Source organism: Zootoca vivipara, chromosome 1 (assembly GCF_965207765.1).
Source record: "Zootoca vivipara chromosome 1, rZooViv2.hap1.1, whole genome shotgun sequence".
NCBI lineage: Eukaryota > Metazoa > Chordata > Lepidosauria > Squamata > Lacertidae > Zootoca > Zootoca vivipara.
The window spans coordinates 43,315,670-43,338,024 of NC_142582.1; the positions used below are offsets into that span (position 1 = coordinate 43,315,670).

The 22,355-nt window shown below is 41.5% G+C and overlaps 1 protein-coding gene across 1 annotated transcript; it reads left to right on the forward strand.

The window, feature by feature from the left end:
• Positions 1 to 10,249: 10,249 nt before the first annotated feature.
• On the forward strand, positions 10,250 to 22,342 carry LOC118091840 (ropporin-1). Its single transcript, XM_035129317.3, has 5 exons — positions 10,250 to 10,365; positions 12,040 to 12,157; positions 16,324 to 16,485; positions 21,111 to 21,286; positions 22,276 to 22,342. Exons 1-5 carry the CDS (start codon positions 10,250 to 10,252, stop codon positions 22,340 to 22,342), a joined length of 639 nt encoding a protein of 212 aa, XP_034985208.1.
• Positions 22,343 to 22,355: the final 13 nt, after the last annotated feature.

A 22,355-nucleotide genomic window follows, 5' to 3' on the forward strand; every position in this document is an offset into this window, starting at 1 on the left:
GACATCCTAAGAGAGAATACAAAGCCATGATAGAATTAAAAAGTTCTTACTTCTAAGAGAGAATGGGCCAAAGCATAGAGTTTTCCCCCAAGTTATGCTTCTTCAGTTCTGTGTGTTTCTTTAAAAAGCCATAATAGCAGTTGTGTCTTCATAAGTCAAAACTAGATGTGCTTATACAGATGTTCATTATGCAAAATTGTATAGATTTTGCATGCAAGATATATCTGACTGCCTTGCTCATGTTACATGTCTTGTATGGCTACTGGTGTTTAAAAAGTTGCCCATTCCCTAAAAACAAACTTGCAAGTGTATTTAAGTCTGGAGCTTAATCCAACAAGCTGTTGTGTTTGGCAGTCTCCCCTTTTCTTCCACCCCCAGAAAATCCTCCTTGTGCTTGTTAGAGCTTTACAGATTTATTCAATCACAGAAATTAGACAGAGGGAAGAATCTTGTATGTCCTTTTAATGCCCTTGGCTTGGGCTGAATCTAGTACTAGAAACCTCAATTTGTTCACTGAAATTTGGGGTTCACTGTTAAGTCCCTGGATTTCCCTTAAAATCAGCATAGATGGTAAATGCTTACACACAAGTTAGACCAAGCATACAACAAAAGAAGAAGAAAATATAATAACTGCAATTCAGCATGTCAGTCATGTTCAATACTTTCTGCTCCTCCATGAACAATGGGAGTGGTTTGTATTCAGTTTTCTTGTGGGAGTAAGTGGTGGATGCGACCATCTTTTTCCTTATAGCCCATCTACAGAAATATGCTTTTGGCATATTGGGTTTTGGATAACTACTTCTAGTTCTTTATGCCACCAAGTGGTTCATTGCCATCTGGAAGAGGAGACGGAGTAACTTGCCTAGTTTGGATGACCACTGGGAGGAGCACAGAAAGAAGAAATGACACAGTGAACTTGTAGCAACAAAATCAGATGCCTTCATCTGGCCCACATGCAATTAAACATGTCTCTCCTGTATCGTTCTCTACAGCCACAGCAGGTGCTTTAACTCTCCAGCAATAGCTAGTTGTTTAGCCATTATTTCTAAACTGGCAAGACTGAGGTAAAATAATGTCATGTTCATTTATAAAATATAAACAATATAATAAGGAAACCCCCTACCCTTAGTACAATTGTCACCTTAACAAATATTTCCTGGGTATATGGAATATGCACTGCAACACCACAAATGTCTAATTATAGTCTTATGTCCTTATTTTGGTATTTTTACAGCAGGTAAATGTAAGGGGACACCTGTTCATAAGCTTGCTTTACCTGCTTTAAGAGTGATATTTGTATTGCCCAAAAAGTGGTGGGAGAAGTCAGCTTGTAGTAAAAAATAATAATGCTAATATTAAGCATTTAACTGGTGTATATTTGGTTATATACTGTAAATGTTCCATATAATGTTGAAGAATCATGCATTAGAGGTTTTGTCATTATGAGTTTGCACTTATGGACATTATGGACACTTTAATAAATTCACTGCAAGGGAATTTGCAGTTCTTCCAACATCAACTTAGGTTTGAAAGTTTGTAATTATGGCGCCTACATTCGGAGGAGCCTTGTTGATATTACACTGGGGTTTTTTAAGAACCCTTCAATCCATATAATTGGGAAGAAAGGCTGGCATTTGACTGTGGGCTCCCAAAAGCTAACAAGAACAGTTAAAAACCTTTCTTTTTTCCTATTTCCCCCAACCTTCAAGTCTGAACGACAGAGTGCTGTCTTCCACACTGTTACTTGATTTTACTGATTTCTACCCACCATCTATAACCCCAACCTTGTGCACACAATTTTGTCAAACGCTTATTGGGGTCCTTTCAATCTGCCTTGCCAACAGGGCAACCTATTACAGTACTTCTCTTTTTCCGGCCTTCACTCCAGCTGCTGAAAATGATTGCCCCCTCACTTGCCCTCCTCCCAGTACTTGGCTTCTAGTCCTTTGATCTTTTCTTTGCCTTTCCTAGTAAGCCACCTGACCCTTTCACACCTTCTCTCTCACTCATTTCTTCCTCCTCCTTCAGTCCTGCTTTCATCTTTTCCCTTCTTTGTTCACAAGCTCCCCAGTTCTTCCTTCCACTAAAATGTCACCTTTAAAATTATTGTCCATTTCCAGCAGGTACTACATTGAAATCATTTTTCTCCAAGACATACTGACACAGCAGTATTTTTAGCACCAGAAATATGAATTTAAAGCATTAAACAGAAAAAAGCAGCTATACTAAGACTGCCTGTGATGTAACCATTTCACATACTTTTATATAATATTGGCTAAACATGTGAACATGAATTCGTCATTGCATACAAATTAATTCTATACTACACACAGCTCCATTATCAATTTGGTTGCTTACTTTCATTTCAAGAAGTGGATGTGGAAGCACAGTACTTTGTGCAACTCCACATTTCTATAAATATGTGATGAACAGACATTGTGCTATCTTCTGTGATATGGCTTAGCACAGAAGAGGAAATAATGATGAATGATTGCATCTAAAGGACTCTGTGCCCTTAAAACAGCTTGCCTAACAATTTTCTCTCCTCCGCCTATCTTTCAGTAAGTAGGTACAGAGAACATTCAAAACAGTACATTCTCACTAACGCTCTCATGATCTCGCCACAACAGGGATCATTCACATTCTCAAAGTGGGGGGGGGGCACATAAGATTGCTTGCCATACAACAAAAGGGCATCCCTGCAGTTCTCAGCAAAGCCTGTGACAATGCGTTCTCCACTATTGCTTTCTGGGGACTACAGTACCCATGGTGTTTGGATGAGTAGGTGGCTCAGTAGCACAGATCACACTATGGTGCCATCAGACACTATTGGCCAAGAACTGAGAGGCCTGTGGTTCAGAAGTGGAAACAACTATACAGAGCCTGTGGAAAAACTGCTGCACAAGAGGCAGGGAGGCAAGCAGAATCTGAATCAAAACGAGTATTCTTTGGGGACAGTGTGGATAGATGGGGAAAGGGGCACTGGCATAGGAAGCCGCTCGGGTACCCGGAGCAGCAAACATGGTTCACACCCGAGGGCGGGGCGTTGCTATGTAGCCCACATGTGCAGCGTCACTACATACGATGTATGCGCCGCTACGTATGACACATGTGTCACTACGTATGATGCATGCGTTGCTACGTAGCGACGCTGCGCATGTGCACTACGTAGCGGGGTGCCGCCACTCGCGCTGCCCCCCCAAATACAGAGCTAGGAGCCCCCTCCGCTCCCCCCTTGCTACGCCCCTGGAAAGGGGTAAGATTATTGTCTGGCTTAGATACAAATATGGCAAGAGAAGAATTTGAGGTCTGTAATGTTATCCTTGTATTTAAGGCCATTATGAGTCCTAATGTGGAACTTAACTTGCCTTGTTCCTCCATCTATATAGTCTGTTACTATCTTCTTTTTCCAGAAATATTATTTCAGGCTTAGTAGAGGAGGGGTAGAAATTGTCCAGAGCTCTTGGATATTTTCTAAATTAAGTTTTTGTTAGAATAACATTTGTTGTAATTACTTCTGCATAACTCTTAACAACCTAGTTTCCACATATGACTAAGGAAAAAAATGCCCTGCTTTGTTCTACAGAAATCAGCAGGTAAAGTTTTCAAACAACTGAAAAATAAGCATAATTGCCCAGCCATGCCTGCATATCAAATTGCTGTTAAAGGCATGGGAGGAAGATTTGACAAAAACAAATTAGTAACCCTACAATAATAAGAAAGAGGAGCAGTGGCAGATGGTCTAATGCACAAGAAAGGACAGATGTACCTCCCTTGCTTGTTTCCCTCTGCTTAATTACATTGCTTTGACATGTAGCTTAACCAGGGCTGACTTAATTGTGGCAGCTAGAGTGGTGACTGGGAGCAGCTGCCAGGACCATATAACACTGGTCCTAAAGGATCTTCACTGACTCCCGGTACGTTTCCAAGCACAATTCAAAATGTTGGTGCTGACCTTAAAAGCCTTAAACAGCCTCGGCCCAGTATACCTGGAGGAACGTCTCCACCCCCATCGCTCAGCCCAGACACTGAGGTTCTCCTCCAAGGGTCTTCTGGCAGTTCCCACACTGCTAGGAGTGAGATTACAGGGAACCAGGCAGAGAGCCTTCTTGGTAGTGGTGCCCTCCCTGTTGGACGCCCTCCCATCAAATGTCAAGGAAATGAGCAACTATCTGATTTTTAGAAGACATCTGAAGGCAGCCCTGTATCAGGAGTTTTTAAATATTTGATGTTTTAATATGTTTTATATGCACTGTAAACTGGCCAGAGTGTCTGGAGAAACCTAACCAGGTGGGCAGGGTATAAATATTAGTAGTAGTAGTAGTAGTAGTAATATTTGCAGAAACAGGATACTAACAACAATACAGTACTGTAGCTCCTGAAAAGCTCACTATATGATGGTTCTCACTACATGAATAGGAGATCACCTGTAGCTCCCAGCCACTTAGTAACTCCAGAATTTCCAAGCCCCATCTCCCCAAATTCCAAGTAGCTACTAACAAGTAGCAACTTTAGGCTCACTGCTTTGTCAGAGAGACTAAATATACCGTTTTTCTGGTTCATTCTTACAGCTACTCAGATCTTAATCTGTAGGTGCTTACTTTTGGTGTGCTACAGCATGGATTATATGTAAAAACATGACAAAACAGATACTAGTTATTACCTGCCTCTTATATCCTGCCTCCTTAATAACCCTGGTCTGTTAATACAGGTCCTATGCCTTTAATCAGCTGCATAGAAGGTAAAAACAAAACAAAAGGCACAACTTTCCCTGGCATGGAGAAGCAGGAAAAAGACTGACTATAATTAATTTCTCTCCACTAGAATACTGTAAAAAATATCAGGGGGGAAAGTAGCTAACAACTCTAAGGTGGTATTTTAAATTACTGTACTTCCATCTTACCAACTATATTTCATGCACTTTAACCCTCTGCTCCTGAAGTAGAGCCTGTCAGAGCTTAAACCAGAAGTAACTGGGAAATGAAGATTTTTTTTATTTTTATTTTCAATGAATCATTCCTATTTAGTATGGGGTGTTAAAGGCACAATAGTTAAGAAGCTTTTGCAGCTTTCATTGAAGTAATTCTTGGGGTGGATTTGACTACATGAAAAGAAATGTCCTTTTTCTTTTCGTTTATCATACATTTCCCCAGTGAAAGAGTGAATCAAGAGATAACTTTCAGTTGTCATCTCAACAGCGGGTAAAAAATGTTTACTTCACCTGTTTAGCATAATGCACAATTTCTATATGCTTCACCAAACATTTCTCTCCGTATAACAATGCAGTATAATCTGTTGACATTTTTGCTCAGGCTCTTTTGTCAAACAGAGTTTTAGGTTTAGGTCTTATGTTATTTGCTATGATATTCATGCTATTTCATATTCACTCTTCATCCTTTTTTAAAAGAAAACCATTCACTTGAAGGTTATTACTTTGAAGCATCTATCACTTCTTCTCCAAAGGAGTTCCAGGGAAACATGATATTGACATTAGCTTTGTGATATAGAACTAGGAAGAAAAATCACCATGCTGGCATTTCCTGAATGTGTCCCTCAATTTACCCCACTTGTCACCCCCTGATCCCACTTTACCTTTTCTATTAGGGAGTGTAGTAATGTCACTCTAGTGGTTAAGGCTGAAATTATAACCCCACGTAGTTCTGAGTACACATTGACTGTGCTTATAGAGCCCTGGTTCAAATCTTTATTCGGCTACAAATTACCTGTGAACCCCATCCCACCCACGTACACACAATAGGAGGATAATAATATAGCATATAACATGCAGATGATAATACAGACCTGTACAACCTTACTTGGAACTTGGAAGCAAGCCTCAATGAGCTTGGTGGGCTTATTTTCTGAGTAAACCAATCTAGAACCACGCTATAGCATTGTGTTAGCATTATGCATGCAATCTATTGCCAGGCACACACATAACTCCTGTTGCTATTTATTATTATCTATCAGATTTTTTTACCCACCCTTCATTATGAGATCCGAAGGCAACTTTCAACAATGGACGTGTACCCCTTCCTGGGTGGGCATCTGTCATGGCCTCTCGCACTCGGCTGCCATCCCAGGTCCGTCAGAGCAGAGCACACGTCTGGGCAGCCATTAGGGAAATCCTCTGGCTGCCTAGACATCTGGCAAGTTCCCGCCTGCCGCAGCATCTTAAATGAGCCAAACAGTGGCCTCCTTAGTGGGTGTTCCTTCACAGTCTGGGAGGGCACTGGCTGCATAAAAGTCTGCAGCGCTGACCGGCCTCAGCACAGTCAGCGAAGAAGCAAACCCCCCCCCCCCGTTCTTATATTTATTTTACAGGTCAATTTCATTTTGTTCTAAAATGTTTTCTGCCTTTCAGGTTGCTGCTTTAACAATACTCCATTCCTTCATTCATAGTTTAATCTTATTTTGTTTCCCATTTATCTCCTGACCTTGCTATGGTTGCAGACATTTGCCATATTCGGGGCCAGGAAGGGATTTTCCCTGTAGACAAACTGTCCAGTCTAGAGGTTTTGCCTTCCTCAGAGCAAACTGTCTCAACTTTGGTGGTTAAAGCATGGGGTGGAATCCTAGTCTTCAAGATTGGGGTGAAATGGTGCATTGCCCAATATGATCCAGCGGTTTTTTCAGGGTACCCCATTAAAGGGGTCTCTGTGGATGTCCCAGTCCTGAAGCCAAGCATGAGGCAGACGGGCCTATAAGGCTTCCAGCAGCAGCCTTAGGATGGCCAACTCAGTAGATTGACATCTTGGAGAGGCCACAATCCTGGCACACACCTGCAGCAGTTCCAGTCCTCCAGCAGGAGGCTGGAATGGATACACCCAATGCCTGAGCAAAAAACCCACCTACATTCTGTAATCAATAAAGTTGTGGCCATTATTAATCCAGATCGTTGTCCGCCTGAGTTATTAATCATTTATAGACACTGACGAAGGGTGGGTGGCACTGTGACTGGGCCCGCAATGTAAAAATACATTATTAAGATCAGTTTTAAAACATTACAGCTTCCTTAATATATGCGTAAAAATCATATTGAACATATATTGCTTTATTTTGTTCTTTTCAGCTGCAGACACAGGATGGAACTACAGAAATATTAACATACTAGACCAGGCATCCCCAAACTGTGGCCCTCCAGATGTTTTGGCCTACAACTCCCATGATCCCTATCTAACAGGACCAGTGGTTGGGGAAGATGGGAATTGTAGTCCAAAACATCTGGAGGGCTGAAGTTTGGGGGTGCCTGTACTAGAAGCTTCTTTGGGAATCCAAAATGGTTTGGAAGTGGTTTATGCCAATGAAACACCATCTAATACTAAGGGTAGCCACGTGACCTACTTTACCAAGGGTAGCCCTCTGTTTAAAGCATTGTCAGAGGACAGCCCTCCATTTGAAGGCATTCTGTATTACAAGGAATGTCCAATCCAAGTCTGGTTTGAACATTAGAAAACCATAAGAAGGCAGAGCAGCAACCTTGAACTTGTCCATAAACAGTTACCGGTAGCACTTGGACATCAGACAGAGCCAAGCACACAGGCCACCTGACTACAGGCTTTCCCACTATGGTGAGATGCATAATATTTCTATTTAAATTATAGTAATTATTTCCACATTTCCATCTCTACATATATATTTAGCACACTAATAGTCTATGCAAAGCTCTGTTGCCTTTTGTCCTCTGCTTTGGTGTGGCATTCTCTTGTCTATGTGCAAATGGTCACCCTACCAATGGGTTAGAGAAGACAGGCAGCAGTAAGCATTCTCAGCATTTTGCAGCCCTCATCATAGGCAGCCCTTTCTCCCATAAAAGCAACGATTCTTGCTCCCCACAACTATGATTAAAATTTTCCCTCCTAATCGTCTTTGTTTTATCACTGCCACACCTTACTAACTCAAACTTCCTCTGCCCCACAAGAGTGAAAATGGCAGGTGTTATTGGAAAGAAACCTAGATGGTGTACAACAGATTAACATGACAGGGTAGAAACAACAGGACAAATCCATGCAACCATGCCCATACCATCAAGCAAACCTTAGACTCATTCATTTTATGGATATCTAGGAGATAGTGAAAGCCCTAAGATTCATCTAAAATACCTGTCCTACCCATGGAGTTTGAGGCTCCCCAACCCCACCCTGATCAAGTTCTCTTAACTCCCCACTAAGAACTCCATGACCTTTTCAAGTGTCTCACTGTTTACTGCCAGCAAAGGCAGCTGACAGAATCAGTGCCTTTGTGAGGTAGAGCACCAGTTGCTAGGATACCTAGAGCTGCAGGGAAACAAAGGGCGCAGTCCTGAGTTAATGCAAGGGCCCATCTTGGGTGGAAGCAGCGTGAAGCCCCCGATAGAGCCTGGTGTGACTGTCCCAAAACAGCAGCTGGGCGATCTTCACGAAGAGGCTGAGTCGTCTCAGCCTCCGGTAATACAGGACAGAACCACCCTGGGGGACAGAATTCTTAACCCACTTTGCTAATCTCCGACATCAAAAAGGGGCAGATCCACACCACGAAAGCACATCCAACACACATTTAAAGCCCGTGACTTCCCCCAAACAGTCCCGGGAGCTGTAGTTTCCTGGCACGAAGCTACCGTTCCTAGCATCCTTGACAAACTCCCATGATTCTTTGGCGGAAGTCGTGTGCTTCAAATGTGTGCTGGATCTGTCCAAGGTATGTTAGATGCAAGTCCAATGTCAAAGACTTGGGACAAATTTGTAGGGGAGACCAACATGTGATAGTGACAGTGCGTGGATGGAAAGAATAGAGATAGGGTAGCTAGAATGGGGTGGCAGAGTTACCAAAATATATTTGCAAGTGCTTGTTGCTTGCTAAGTGGTTTGTGAAGCTGCTTCTGTAAGACGTTTGCTCTGTTCAAATCCCCAAGCCTTGCCTCATCAAGACCTCTTCACTTCCTTGAGCTCCCTTTTATTTTTTATTTTTTGTTTTTTGGTGGGGGTATGGCTGGGTAATCATTATATGCATTTATCCAAAGTTTCTACAACTGGTACCAATTATTTCTATCACCAGCAAAGGGAATATTTCATATCACAAAGGGGTGGATAATCTGTAGCCCTCCAAAAGCTGCTGGACTGCAACTCCCATCATCCCTGACCATTGGCAATGTTGGCTAGGGCTAATGGGAGTTGGAGTCAAGCACATCTGAAGGCCACGGGCTTCTCATCACTGTTACAGGACATATAATGTTATCCTATCTGTGGGTGCCCAGAAGCAAGCCCTATTCAGTTGCAACCATAGGATTGCAGCCAGTGCAACAGCAGTAGCACTGCAGCTGTAGACACATGCATCATAGTCTATGACTGCCAAGTGAGAAATACTTTTGAAATTCCCAGAGGAACAAGGCTTTCTCACAAGAGATGCATTAGTCCTGCATTCATAGAGGAACATTCATTGTCCTTAGCAAAGGACCATGCTTTCTGCAGGAGGTTGACCTGTCATGTTGAAAACTATCATTGTATAGGATCTATTGTATTAAAAAATTCCTAAATTTTGCAATTCTGGAGAAACTGGGATGTCCATAAGGGCTCATCAGTAGCTCTGTGTGTGCTGATGGTCAGTGAATGCTAGTAGGGAAGAGAATGCAAATTACACCTGCTGGTCTCAACCTCCCCACATTTACTGAAAGTCTGAATTTGTACATGCTGTACAGACACAGACTCTGTACACACAGTCAGGGATCCTGCCTGCCTTTTGCAGATTTTCTGATTGTGCAAAAGATAGCTTGTCAGCCTTCACCTAGAAAGCACAACTACATGGCATATTGGACATGGTCAAGGGTACATTCTTTTTATGAGTGATGATAATGGATGGGCCCAACAGCACCTTAGACGCACTGATAATGCACTCTAGAAATCTGCGCAATGTTCAGGGACTTCATAACAGGCACACAGAAGTTCATTACCAGACAAATTCAGCAGGGGGAGGATTCCCCAACAGTAGAAATGTAAAATCTACAATTATATAGCTACTATTATGCAAGGTTATAAAATACAAAGTGATTTAGTGAAATGAGTAAGAACTCAAGTTTAATAGTTTTTAGTAAAAGGTTCTGTGCTTTTCTTGCGTGGTACTGCCTGCCTTCTGTTTTTCAACATTTTTACAGCACCGCACAAGTTGGTAGGTTGAAGAAGAACTTTGACAGGAGGCTTGTTTCAATGGGAAATTGCAATGTTTTCCCACACTTAACAGAGAAGGTTGCTATTCTTTTCTAACAGGCACAGGAATTATGCCACAAACAGACAAACAAGTATGCATCCCTCCGGAGCTTCCAGATTTGTTGAAGCAGTTTACAAAAGCTGCCATTCGGACACAGCCTCCAGATCTGATCCAATGGTCTTCTGAGTAAGTTTAATATTTTACTCTAAAAAGCTGAATCCTTAAAACTGATACTATACCGTACTTAATAGTTTATAGGTTTACTTGTGGAATTCTACGTTTATGGCATTTCCCCCCTACTTTTTGAGAACACACATTTTTCAGGCAAAGATGGGTAGCAATTATTTGGTATCGGGAATTAATGCAGCTTTCAATAAAGAATGACCAGCACCATTTTATGAAGAACTGCCCTATGCTTGCCACAAGGGACCCTTGGTGAAATAAGTTCAGGGAGCAAAACATCGCTCAAGAAACCCTAGGTTACAGTAAATAACAAATCCAGAGAAAATATATCCCCTGAAACCTAAAGGAATATAGACCACACACGACTTTCATTTTCCCACATGCAACATCTTCAAGCGGTTTTTGCAAAACGAAACCAAAAACACCAAGATCAATGTGGGTGGGAGTATTGCAAAACTGTAGTATGTTAACAAAAACTGCTATCACTGTCATAGCCAAATAATTAAAGCTCTACTACCCAGCATACATAAGCACTACCCGCCACGATGGACAGACAACCACATTTCAAATTAAGCATAAATAATAGTTCAGACTGCAATCCTAACTCCTGGCCAGCAGTGGTAGAGTTTATTGTTATTATTGAAGATTTTCTTGGCTTATAAAAATATGTGCAGTGTCTCTCGTAACATCCTTACAAATCAGTTTCATTTGTTGAGACATTGGGAAGAAGGGGGGGAAGAGGTAGATGGGGAGGGTGTGTGGGGTGGGGTGACTATGTTTCTATTTTGCTTAGTGTATGTGGGTTTTTTGTTTTGTAAGCGTCACTTGTGTAGGTTTTCTGCTGTTTGCTTGCGTTCCTTTGGTGGTGAGAGATGTTCGGATTGGCCTAGGATATGGTTGTTCATTTGTGGTTGGCTGTAGCGTTCTTTGTGTTGTATGTGAATGGGGTGGGTGGGTGTAGCAATGGTAGAGTTTGATGGAGAAGCACAGCCAGTGGCACATCACCAGCCTCAGTGGTTATACAAATTAAGGCAGAAGGCAGTGAGGGAGAGGAAATGCCCTTTTACTGCAAAGAGGCTACAATCAGGCCTGTTCCTCTCATGCAGTTCTCCCTCCCATTATCAGCTACCACCATGACAAGTGGGGAGAACCTTTGACCCTCCAGATGTTGTCGAACTCCAGCCAGTAACAGCCACCATAGTCAATGATCAGAGATAATGGGAGTTCCAGACCAACAATATCCAGAAGGTCACAGGCTTCCCACCCTTATACAGTGGTACCTTGGTAGTCTCCTGCAGCCAATCGGAAGCCACGCCTTGGTTTTCGAACAGTTTCAAGAGTCGAACAGACTCCCAAAATGGGTTAAGTTTGAGAACCAAGGTACCACTGTATTACAATATCCTACCTTTCCTCATTGTAGGAAGGCGGCTTACATAGTTTCCAGGCTGTCCCCTATCCATCACTAACCAGAATTGAGCTGCTAAATTTCAGTAAGGATGCTGTGTCATGTGTCTTCAAGCTATGTCCTTTTGATATGCATACTTTATGAGTTTTCACTGTTGAGCTTTAATATGTTGTTTACAAACTTGAAAATAAATAGCCAAATTCCGAGTCACACTTTTTGTTAACATATTTTTCTAAAATGCAAACACCTGTTTTCCTTTTCTTTCTGTCTAGCTATTTTAGTGCTATGGCCCGTGGAGAGAATCCTCCTGTAAGAGAACGACCAGATAGAGTCCCTTTATCAAACTGTGCAGAGCTTACACCAGAGCTCTTGAAGGTCTTACACCAGAGAGTAAGAAACATCTCCTTTCCATTTTGGGGCAAGTACATAAGAGGCTTGAGTGTTTGTACTCTACTATTTCATATTGGTTTTGGACACGGTTCCAGTAATTGCCTTCAGTCTTATATCTGCTACTTTTTGTTCGCATTGTAAGATGCATACAGACAGAATTACAAGATGTCAAGGTTACAAGACGTCTGCCAAAGTAGGAGGGCTGTTTAAAAGATTATTGCTCTTCATAATGCCTTTAATTTTATTACATTCAAGCCTAGTTCCACAACCCTCTTGATACACATAGGTGAGCACACTCTAATTTTAAACACTGACTTCATTTGCACCTCAAGGTAAACAACAATTCATGTATTACTCTGAATGGGCCAATCTGAGCTGCTTTGCTCCTCCCTGGGGAGAAATAAACCATGGCTTAACATTACATGCAAACCAGAGATAGTGGTTCATTTTGCTCCAAGCAAACCACCAAAGTTTGTACTTAGCATATTGATTGTGGTTTGTTTGGAGCCCTGGTTTGGACACAATGCTAAGTCAGGAATTGTGGTTTGTTTCCCTTGTGTGCCAGGGAGAAGCAAAGCAACCCAGATGGTCATGTTTATAGTAAGTCATCGGTTACAGTTCACCATCCTGTGAGAACTCAAACAATGAATACTGATGACAACTTACAAAGTAGTAACTTGCTTGTCACTCTCTGCATGCAACCACATAAGGAGCAAGCCACCTATACTAGGACTTGGGGATTTCTATCTGGCCCTCAAGTTTCTCCACAGGCCGCTCCACCCGCTTTTGCTTTGGTCCTGCCCACTGCTAACATGTGGCCCTCAGAAGATTGCATAAAAGGGAATTGAAAAGGGTTCCCTACCCATTATCAATAGCATCCTCTCAAGTGTTCTCATCCCCTTGTTACACAGAAGAAAATGGAGAATCAGCATGATAAAGTTCTCTTCAGCAGCATGACCAGCTTCTTTCTGTAACTGTAAGCACAATGCAATGCAATCAATTACTCCAGTGTTTAGTTCATCTATACCCAATGATAGCCCAGCATAGAAGCCAACTCCAGGGGATATAAATGTGGGGGCTGAGCACCCACAAAGTCAATGAGCAAAGCTGGAGAGAGGCAGCCAGCTAGCCTCTGTAGCGCTGCTTCAGAGAGAGAAGCAGTTCGCTCCACCCTCCACAGACAGCAAGCAATGCACCCTTTTCCAGGGCGGGGGCTCGGACGTGGAGGCAGTCTCTCTGCCTCTAAGTCCGTGCCCCTCCCCGCAGAAAAGAAGAGGAGCAGCCATTGCAACATCACTTGCACATGGTGCATGTGATGTCACACACACAACGTGCAATGTCGTGTTCATTTTTGGAGGAGCCCACATTACAGCGATGGGCATCCACAATGCTGAGGGCAAGATGATGCCCCTGTAGCCCAGGTATTATGGGCCATTTTCAACTAGGTTGTTGAGCTAGCAGGGTGCACCACAATGAGTCCCACTTAGCACAATGGGACTTCCTCCCCCTCTTCCCCCTGCCACCCTCCTCGAATCCCTAGAACAGTGTGCAGGGTGGGGGAGGAGATGGCAGATGATTTTGTTTGGCCAGCAGAAATGCTTGTGATGATGGAAAGATCATTTTAGCATGACCTATAATATTTTATAGCCCTGGAGTACACTTTAGAGTGGCAGAGAAATATACAGCAGTTTATTAATTCAAGTGGCAGATTCGAAGTCATGAAGATTCTACAGGTGTCTGTGACTGACAACCTGCAGCTCAAATAATCCCTAGAAACTTTAGTACGTGTGTGCCCGTGAGAAATCAGGCTCCAAAAGCAGATGTGCATCCAAAATGCAGGTGCTCACTCAAATGTATAACCAATTGTGCACTCCTCTGAAAACTATAATGTGCAGAGATATTGCTTCTCCATTCAAGCATACTCCTATCTTACCCTCAGTTACCAATCTGGGAAGCACCCTGCTTACCTTTGCTTTGTGCTTCCTAGGTACAAGTCTGGGCTTTCCAAGTCTGTGTCCAAGTGGTTACTTATTTATTATTTTTGGCCCTGGCGCCTTCTCCAGAAAAACCCATATTTTACCACTGAATTGGAACAAACGGCAAGCAGGTTTTCTCCAGATTGCAGTTTGTTCTGATTCAGGGGTAAAACAAGAGTTTTCCTGGGGAAAGCCCTGGGACAAAAACCACTCAGATATGGACCTGAAAAGCCCAGACCAGTGCCCAGAAAGTACAAAGCAATGGGAAGTGTGGGTTAACCATGAAAGGACAAATGCCACCTGACAATTCAAAGGATCTAGAGAAGAGAAAATGACCTGGGAGATTTGTACACATTTAAACACATTTCAGGCCTCCAGTTGAAAGACAACTGCTTGCTTCCCTTCAGCTAACTCTAGAGAGCTGAGAGCCATGTGCATCCCTGTGTCCTTTCTTGTTCTGGGGTACAAAGGTCGTTTTCAAAATATATACTCCTGCATATCTAGGGCATTCTCCCCTGTGTGTATGATTGCATTCCTATATTCTTATTGTGCCCACAATGGCACTCAAAAGCAGACACAGCATACCAATTTCATTAACCGGGTGGGTGATAATATCCCCAAAATAGACATCCCCAGTGTTAATGGCATCATTTATTCCCAAGTGGACAGCGGCAACATATTGTTCCAAAGCCCCTGCCTGCTCTTCTACAGGCCCATTCAAGATCCACATGACCCTCATCTACCTGGTCCTCTTCTTTGGGACACTTGATACATAAGGAAAACCTACCGTAGCATTGTTTGTACAAATTGCACAGCCTACACAAGAAACAGAGAGCTATAGAGCCCATCATCATAGTTAAATCTTCCCCCAAAAAATACTGCTTCCCAAGGTTATGGCTGTATACTAAGGCTGTAATCCTAAATATGCTTACTCAGAAGTAGAGCTTATGTTTGAGTAAACATTTCAGGACAGTGCTGCACAACTCACAGTGAATGGTTTAAAACAACACACTGAAGGGCAGTAGACCTGCTGTGGACAACTCTTAAAACTGTGCCATGTCATAAATTTTTCAACAGCTGCACACTGAATATTGAAACAGCAAAATGGTGGAATAATCTCAAAGCACATGGCCCATCAGTGCAATCTCACAAACTTATTTCTTAAATATTTGCTACTATGAGTTCAAGCACCATCTACTGAATTTGGAATGAACAAAGAGAGTGAGACCCCTTGCAGCTTTTCAGAGGAAGGCTGGGATATAAATCTAATAAATCAATCAATAAATAAGATACAGAAGCATTAGCATATTATCCAGCAGTGGGGTCCTAAGATATAGTTTTCCCCTGCCAAGAAAAGTGGACTGTGTAAGTCCAATTTCTCCTTCTTGCACAGTAGGAATCTTCAGTAAAAGCAGCAGTCCTGTACTTGTTTTTGCAAGTTTAGAATCAAACAATTCTGGTGCAGCCATGTAGTAGACTAGAAGCAGAAGGTGAATTAGTTCTTGGTGCAGCTGCACCACCCCAGTACCTGCACCCTCAGTGTTTTGCAGCCTAGTAGTAGATGTCAAGTCAGCATAACAGCAGTTTGAATGTCACCTGGTCCATTTTCAAAAGATTAGGTTTGTGTATATCACCTTATAATTAAGGCTCGGTCTCGGTACCAGACAGTTATGTATTAATATATTGATAAATTGGCATATACAAATAAGCAAGGATATCCTGGCCCATCACAGAACTGAGAAGATGCAGACATGATTACATCCTGACTACTTACTTTCTGGGGGGAGTACAAGAAGATGTCATGGTGCAAAGCAGAACCACAGTTAATACAAACTCAGCACAACATTTTCTAAAACAGTTAGTACATGTCTGTGGCATTTCTGTCTCATTCTTTGCCTGGACACTTGCAGTAAAAAAAAATCAAAGAAGCAGCATACTCCTTTTTACAAAGAACAGAGCAAGGATTCAACCAACATCCCAATTTGCTAAATTGTATCTTAGTTCCGTGATCTCACACATTTTAATTTATTTTTACTGATTCTACAAAGTAAACAGAATGCTTACCATCTCTGAAATTTGTACAATTAGGAAGGAATTCCTGGCACTAAAGCAGGTGACGAGATCTAGATAAAAAAAAAACCTGCAGTCATTTATTCACTTATGATAGATATTGCCAATATTTCTTTCCAGGTGGGCGGGAGGCTGATAATCCACGTAGATGAGCTAGCCCAGATGTGGAAGGTGCTCAATCTTCCTACAGACCTATTTGACAGTATTATGAACGTTGGACACTTTACTGAAGAAATTGAATGGCTCAAGTTTTTAGCTCTGGCCTGCAGCTCTCTTGGAGTTGTAAGTTCCTTTTCTTTTGAATTTCCTATATGTTTAGATTCCTTAAATAATTAGTATTTACAGTACTTTTAGTGGGTCCATGTCATGTGGATTATTATTAAGAGCTTGTAGTTTCATTCAGGAACCAGTGAGTGGCAGAACCAGCTGCCACCTAACGGGCCTTCCTACAGCAGCCTCCCTTCCCATATTTTTGCAGTCCCAGAACAGAAGGAAAGTGAGAACAACCACCACAACTTATTGGACTGTTGTATGAAGGTATTACCTGGGTTAATGGAGAAAGAATACCTTAGCTGCCCATTTGTTCTTAATATGGCGTCACCCACAGAGCAGAAAGAGCTGGGAAAGAGGCTATAGATTTCAGAAGTGGTAGTAAATGGGTACCATTTCAGGTGTAGGGGGAATCACTTTTTTAAAAATATTCTGCTGCGAGTTTTTAAAAATACAAGTTGAAAAGTAGCACAGCAAGGAGCAGGCCAGTAAAGTACTTTGGTCCTCAGAGTCCTAATTTTCTTCTTACTGTGAATGGCAATTCTAAACATCAGTTTGAATTGTTACAATCCACTCTACAATTCCCCCCCCCAAGCTTGGATTCTACCACTGTATTCTGCTGTTGTGTGAAGAATTAAAAGGGACAGAGGAGATTTTCACATTGCAGTAAATCTGGTGCTGTTGGGAGGGTCACCCTTAGTGGCCGAGTTGTCCTATTCCCTACACTGTACATACTTTCCCTACGCTTTGTAAAAGCCCTTCTACCTTTAGATAGTTCACCAGCTAACAGCTACAGTCTCCACCCTTTCTCCCCCTCTTTTCCATGGCAACTGCACAAGATCCCAGATGAGTTTCAATACTGGATTTTGTTACACCATATTTGTCTGGTGGGCTTTCTTTTGGATGAATCACAAGTAATACTGATCTCCCTTAATAGCCTAGATTTTAAAAAAAACAACAGCAACCCAATCTTTACTTTTGCAATTTGAATAATTAAATTGGACCAACGTAAGATAATATTGTATGGATATTTAGGCCTCTCCCTCATTCATAAACATATTCCACAGAAATTATTGCTTTATAATGAATAATAGGGACAGTTTAAGTAGACAGACATGAAAAATATATTAGTAGTAATACAATAAATAGTTAAAGAAAATTTTCAAAATCAAACCTTAGGAAACTTTATCAATTATTTTTAAAATTTCAAGCCCAATCTTAGTAGTGTTCACTCTGAAATAAAACCCACTGATTTTGGTGGAATTTAAGTCTATGTAAGTGTGTCTGGGACTGCAGACTTTATGAGATACTGTTAATAATATGTGCTTTTTTGCATGAGTTCAGTTAATATAAATGGCTAATAAGAACAAGGGAGGATTCAATGCCATGTTTAGTGAGCACTCCACAGTTTCCCTCCACCTTACCATAAACTAAGTTTGCCCTGTTGTCTTATGGAATTTACCTGACAGCGAGGCTGGTTTTGCTTCCTCTCCTGACCTGCCCCCCCTACAGGGCTGGCTCTGTGTCCCTCCCTGGTAGTCCTTTGCGCATAGCTGGCCAAGACTAAATAACTTCCCTTACAGCATGGCCAGTGAGGCAAGAATGGCTGAGGGGATGCAAAATTGATAAGATTCATCACAGAGAAGATTGATTTGGGGGCGCCAAATTTTGACCTTACTCAAGGCGCCACACTACCAAAGATTACCCAAAGCTCCCCCTGAAAGCAGGCAGGGTCTGCTCCCTTGCTTTCTGGTTCTTGCTCCTAGTTTACAGCTTCATTTTCAATTGCTTCCAACTGATAATAAAGTCTCTTCTCGAAATTTTTACTTTTTAAAAGGCATGTAAGTGGTGGTTGGAGGAACATGAGAGAGGTACAGTATATAGCATTATAGTCTAACAACATCTGAAGAAAAAACAAAATTAAAAAATCCTTCCAGTAGCACCTTAGAGACCAACTAAGTTTGTCTTAGGTATGAGCTTTCGTGTGCATGCACACTTCTTCAGATACCAACATCTGAAGAAGCACAGGTCCCCAATCTCTGAACTAAAGGCACCATTTTTTAGATATGCTTTCACAAGTCAAGAGTTTTAGATTTGTATTCTATAGTATATCATAGGGTTGTTAATGAAGGCAAAGAAAAATTGTAAAAGAAGTCTACAGATTATAAAGTAGTATGTAAATGATACTATGAGTCTAGCATTTGACTTGTGTAGTAAAAGTAGATTTTTAAATATTTTAATAATTACTACTGAAATGCTAGATAAGTAAATAAATTTACCATCTTGGCCTGAATATAAGCCTCATTTTTTTCTCAAATTCCGACCATGAAAAGTTTAAGTGTGGTTTATATTCGCAACCTTACGTATGCAGCCAGGAGCGCGGGGCAAACAGTACCAGGAGTGCGGCAAAGCTGCACCTTCCCCAAGGCCAGGAAGGGGGAGAGAGAGAGCGAGGAAGGGGAAAGGCTGCCGCCAACACAGCGCAGCTCCCCCCCCCCCAGTATGCAGGAACAGTGAGGAATGGAGCGGCTTATATTCGGTGGTTCCCCCCCTCCAATTTTAAAGGTGCGGCTTATATTTGGGTGCAGCTTATATTCGGGCCAATACAGTAACTGGACTACATGTACCTGAATTAGTTATATAACATTTGAATATGTAGTCAGAACGATTTATGAAATACATCTACTGTAATTTTACATGTAACAAAGGGAGATTGCAAATTTACATGGAATAAAGCTGGATTGGTATACAGTAACGTCCAGCTAATCACGGTTTGCCACATTCACACAACATGGTAGAAGCCCTAAGAATCCCACTGTTGCAGCTGTCCTGATTATCTGCAGAAGTGCATCTAATGCTATAAAGACGCTTAACAGTGTGGGTTAACATTACTCTTCATATCACCACTGATTGTATTAATATAGGCTAATTAACGTATCTCTCGGAATGAACTGTTGTAATCTGTTGCATCCAAAACTTTATCATAATCCGTTGTATTTTCTGTTTCTCTCTCCTGCCCTTTAGCCTGTTTTACTAGGGGCACCATTTATGAATCTGGCTTTTTGTGTTTGTGAATTTGTCTGTTCCTGCAGTCTTCTTCCTCACCTGAAGTCATAATCTTATATTTATAACATTACAGTTAGCAGCTGTGGAGATAATTCTGATTTCAGAGAAGATTTTTGACTTCAGGTGAGCAAAAGATAAAAAGCAGACACAGCTAATAGATATTGTTTTTTTTGTTCATCTGACTATGTTTGTTGGTGTGTCACTTAGCTTTCCACTTCCTTGGTTCCTACAGATTTGGTGGCACAACAAAATTCTTTATGCTTTTTATTTCCTGTTCTTTTCCCCAAACTCAACCATGTTATCAGGGAGGAGGGGGATTCATTCAGACAGAAAAAATTATTCACTTTACTTATATACGGTATATCTAATTCTTATCACCATGTTGGTATTTTCATATCTTTAGGGGATTTTAAATGCATAGCCTACCCTGCTGCTGACAGTCAAAACTCACTTATCACAGTCTTGTGTGGTGTGCAGCATAACTGTAGTCTCTTAGGGAACAAGCTTCCAGGCTCATCTCAGCCTACCCACACTCGCATTGGCTTCTTCCAGGCAGGAAGGAGTATATAAGGCACAGGCCAATAAGAAATCAATTAAGAGTATCTACTGAGTAAAGGGAAATTTTCAGGAAATAGTCATTTACGAAAACAGAGCAACTAAAACATCGACTTTCCTAGAGAAGATATCCTTATGTACAATGTTATTGTACATAAGGATATCTTCTCTAGGAAAGTCTATTACTCTATTACTGTTATTATAAAGTACCAATATAGATTTTTAAGAGAGTATATAAATCCCAATCTATATAGTAATTGGCTGCAGTCTAACAGATATTAAAGTGTGCTTAATACCACTGAAATCATTAGTATTACAGTAACTCTGCCCTGTGGCCACTGTTCTTTGATACATCTTAGCACATTATAATTGAACTGCATTCTTGGTGTGGCTTTCCTTCATAATAGAGATGTTTATCAATAAACATCTACCTTAAAAATTTAAGCTTCACAAAATTTGTACAAGGCCCTCCACTCCCTTATTATCCTCCTCACAATAACCCTGTGAGGTAAGACTAGGCCGGGAAATCATGATGACCCAAACTCACCTCAGAGCTTCATAATTGTGTGGAGATTTGAACCTGGCATTCCCCTATTCTAATCACTACACCATAAACCACCACAGGATAGTGGTTTTATCCAGAACTATACTTACCACCTACCTATAATTCTCAGGAATTCTGGCAAAGAAGCTGTGACTGTTTAGCTGAGTCACATGAATAAAACAGTTGCTCACTCTTCTGTTTATGGTAGGGTATGGTAGCCAATGTGGGGCCCTCCAGACGTTTTGGACAGCAACTCTCACCATCCCTGACCATTTCCCAATTGGGGAAGGCTGAAGAGAGTTGGGCCACAACATCTGGTGGGCACCACGATGGCTATCCCCGCTTTCTGGCTTTATAGCCAGACACCGAACTCTTTTTTTTCTTTTTTTTGTATTTCTAGAAATACATAATAACTAGTTGCTTTATTATGAATGGCAAACTTAGATACTAATTCTTCTTATCTTTTTAATAGACTATTGCAAAAACTCTGAAGATAATATGTGAGGTTTTATCCAATGAGAATGACAGTGGACCCGCCCGAATCCCCTTCAGCACTTTCCAGTTTCTCTACACTTACATCGCTGAAGTGGATGGGGAGATTTCAGCATCTCATGTTAGTCGAATGCTGAATTATATTGAGCAGGAGATGTAAGTAACCCCAGTATATCTAATACATACAGCTAACGTAAATGTCAAGGCGTGTGGCTATTTGCATCATACGGTAGGTTTTATCCTCTTGTATGGTATTGAAGTGCAGTAGTTTTTACAGCTATAGGGACAGATATGGCTAAGTCCTATGGCCAGTTTGTTCACAGGACAGGACATCCTCACATTAAACAGAATAATCAGGACTAGAAAAAAATCCCAATTTGATATACCATGCCTCTAAAAACTTGGGGTTGTGTCCAGCACTTCTGTTATGCTAGCATAGCAATGGAACTTTCCTTTTCTCTGTCACTCATCTGTTTCGGAGAGTTGGAAGCCTCATCAAGGAATTCAAGCTGGTGTACATGTTTCTCCCCCTCCCCATTTTATCCTCACAATTCTGTGAGTCAGTGACTGACCCAAGGTCACCCAGTGAGCTTCATGACTTGAGTGGGGATTTGAACCCTTGTCCACCATGTCCCAGTCCACCACTCTAACCACTATACCTGTTGACTCTGGTACTTAAGAATTTAAAATACGTTTCCATGCCCATTGAGGTTGCAGGGTCTCCTTAGAAATATTTTGATCATAATCCCTGATTTATTATAGTTACCGCTAGCTACTGTCATGGCCACTGATAGCAAGAATTGCTTATTTACACATACGTTTTAAATCCCAACTTTCCTATCCCCTTTGGGCTCAGTCTTGGGAAGAGTGTTTTGCGTCAAAGCATCCTGTATTTCAAATTATATATGGCTGCTGCCACCTTGTGGCATTCCTCAACTCACAGACTAATTTCGACAACGCTGCCTGCACTCAATTCAGTTCTTTTAAAACCTGTGCTTTACTGAGGTAGAAGGAAGAATGTCATCTGAAAAGACAGAAAATGGTGCTCCAGTTATGTTTGTGAGATAAAAGTTTAGAATGTTTCATAAAGATCAAGTATTGCTGACTGAGCAAACCTCTATTTTATTTTTATGTTCCCTACACAGCATTGGGCCAGACGGCTTGATCAAGGTGAATGATTTTACCCAGAATCCGCGGGTCAGGTTGGAGTAGTTCTCAGTACATC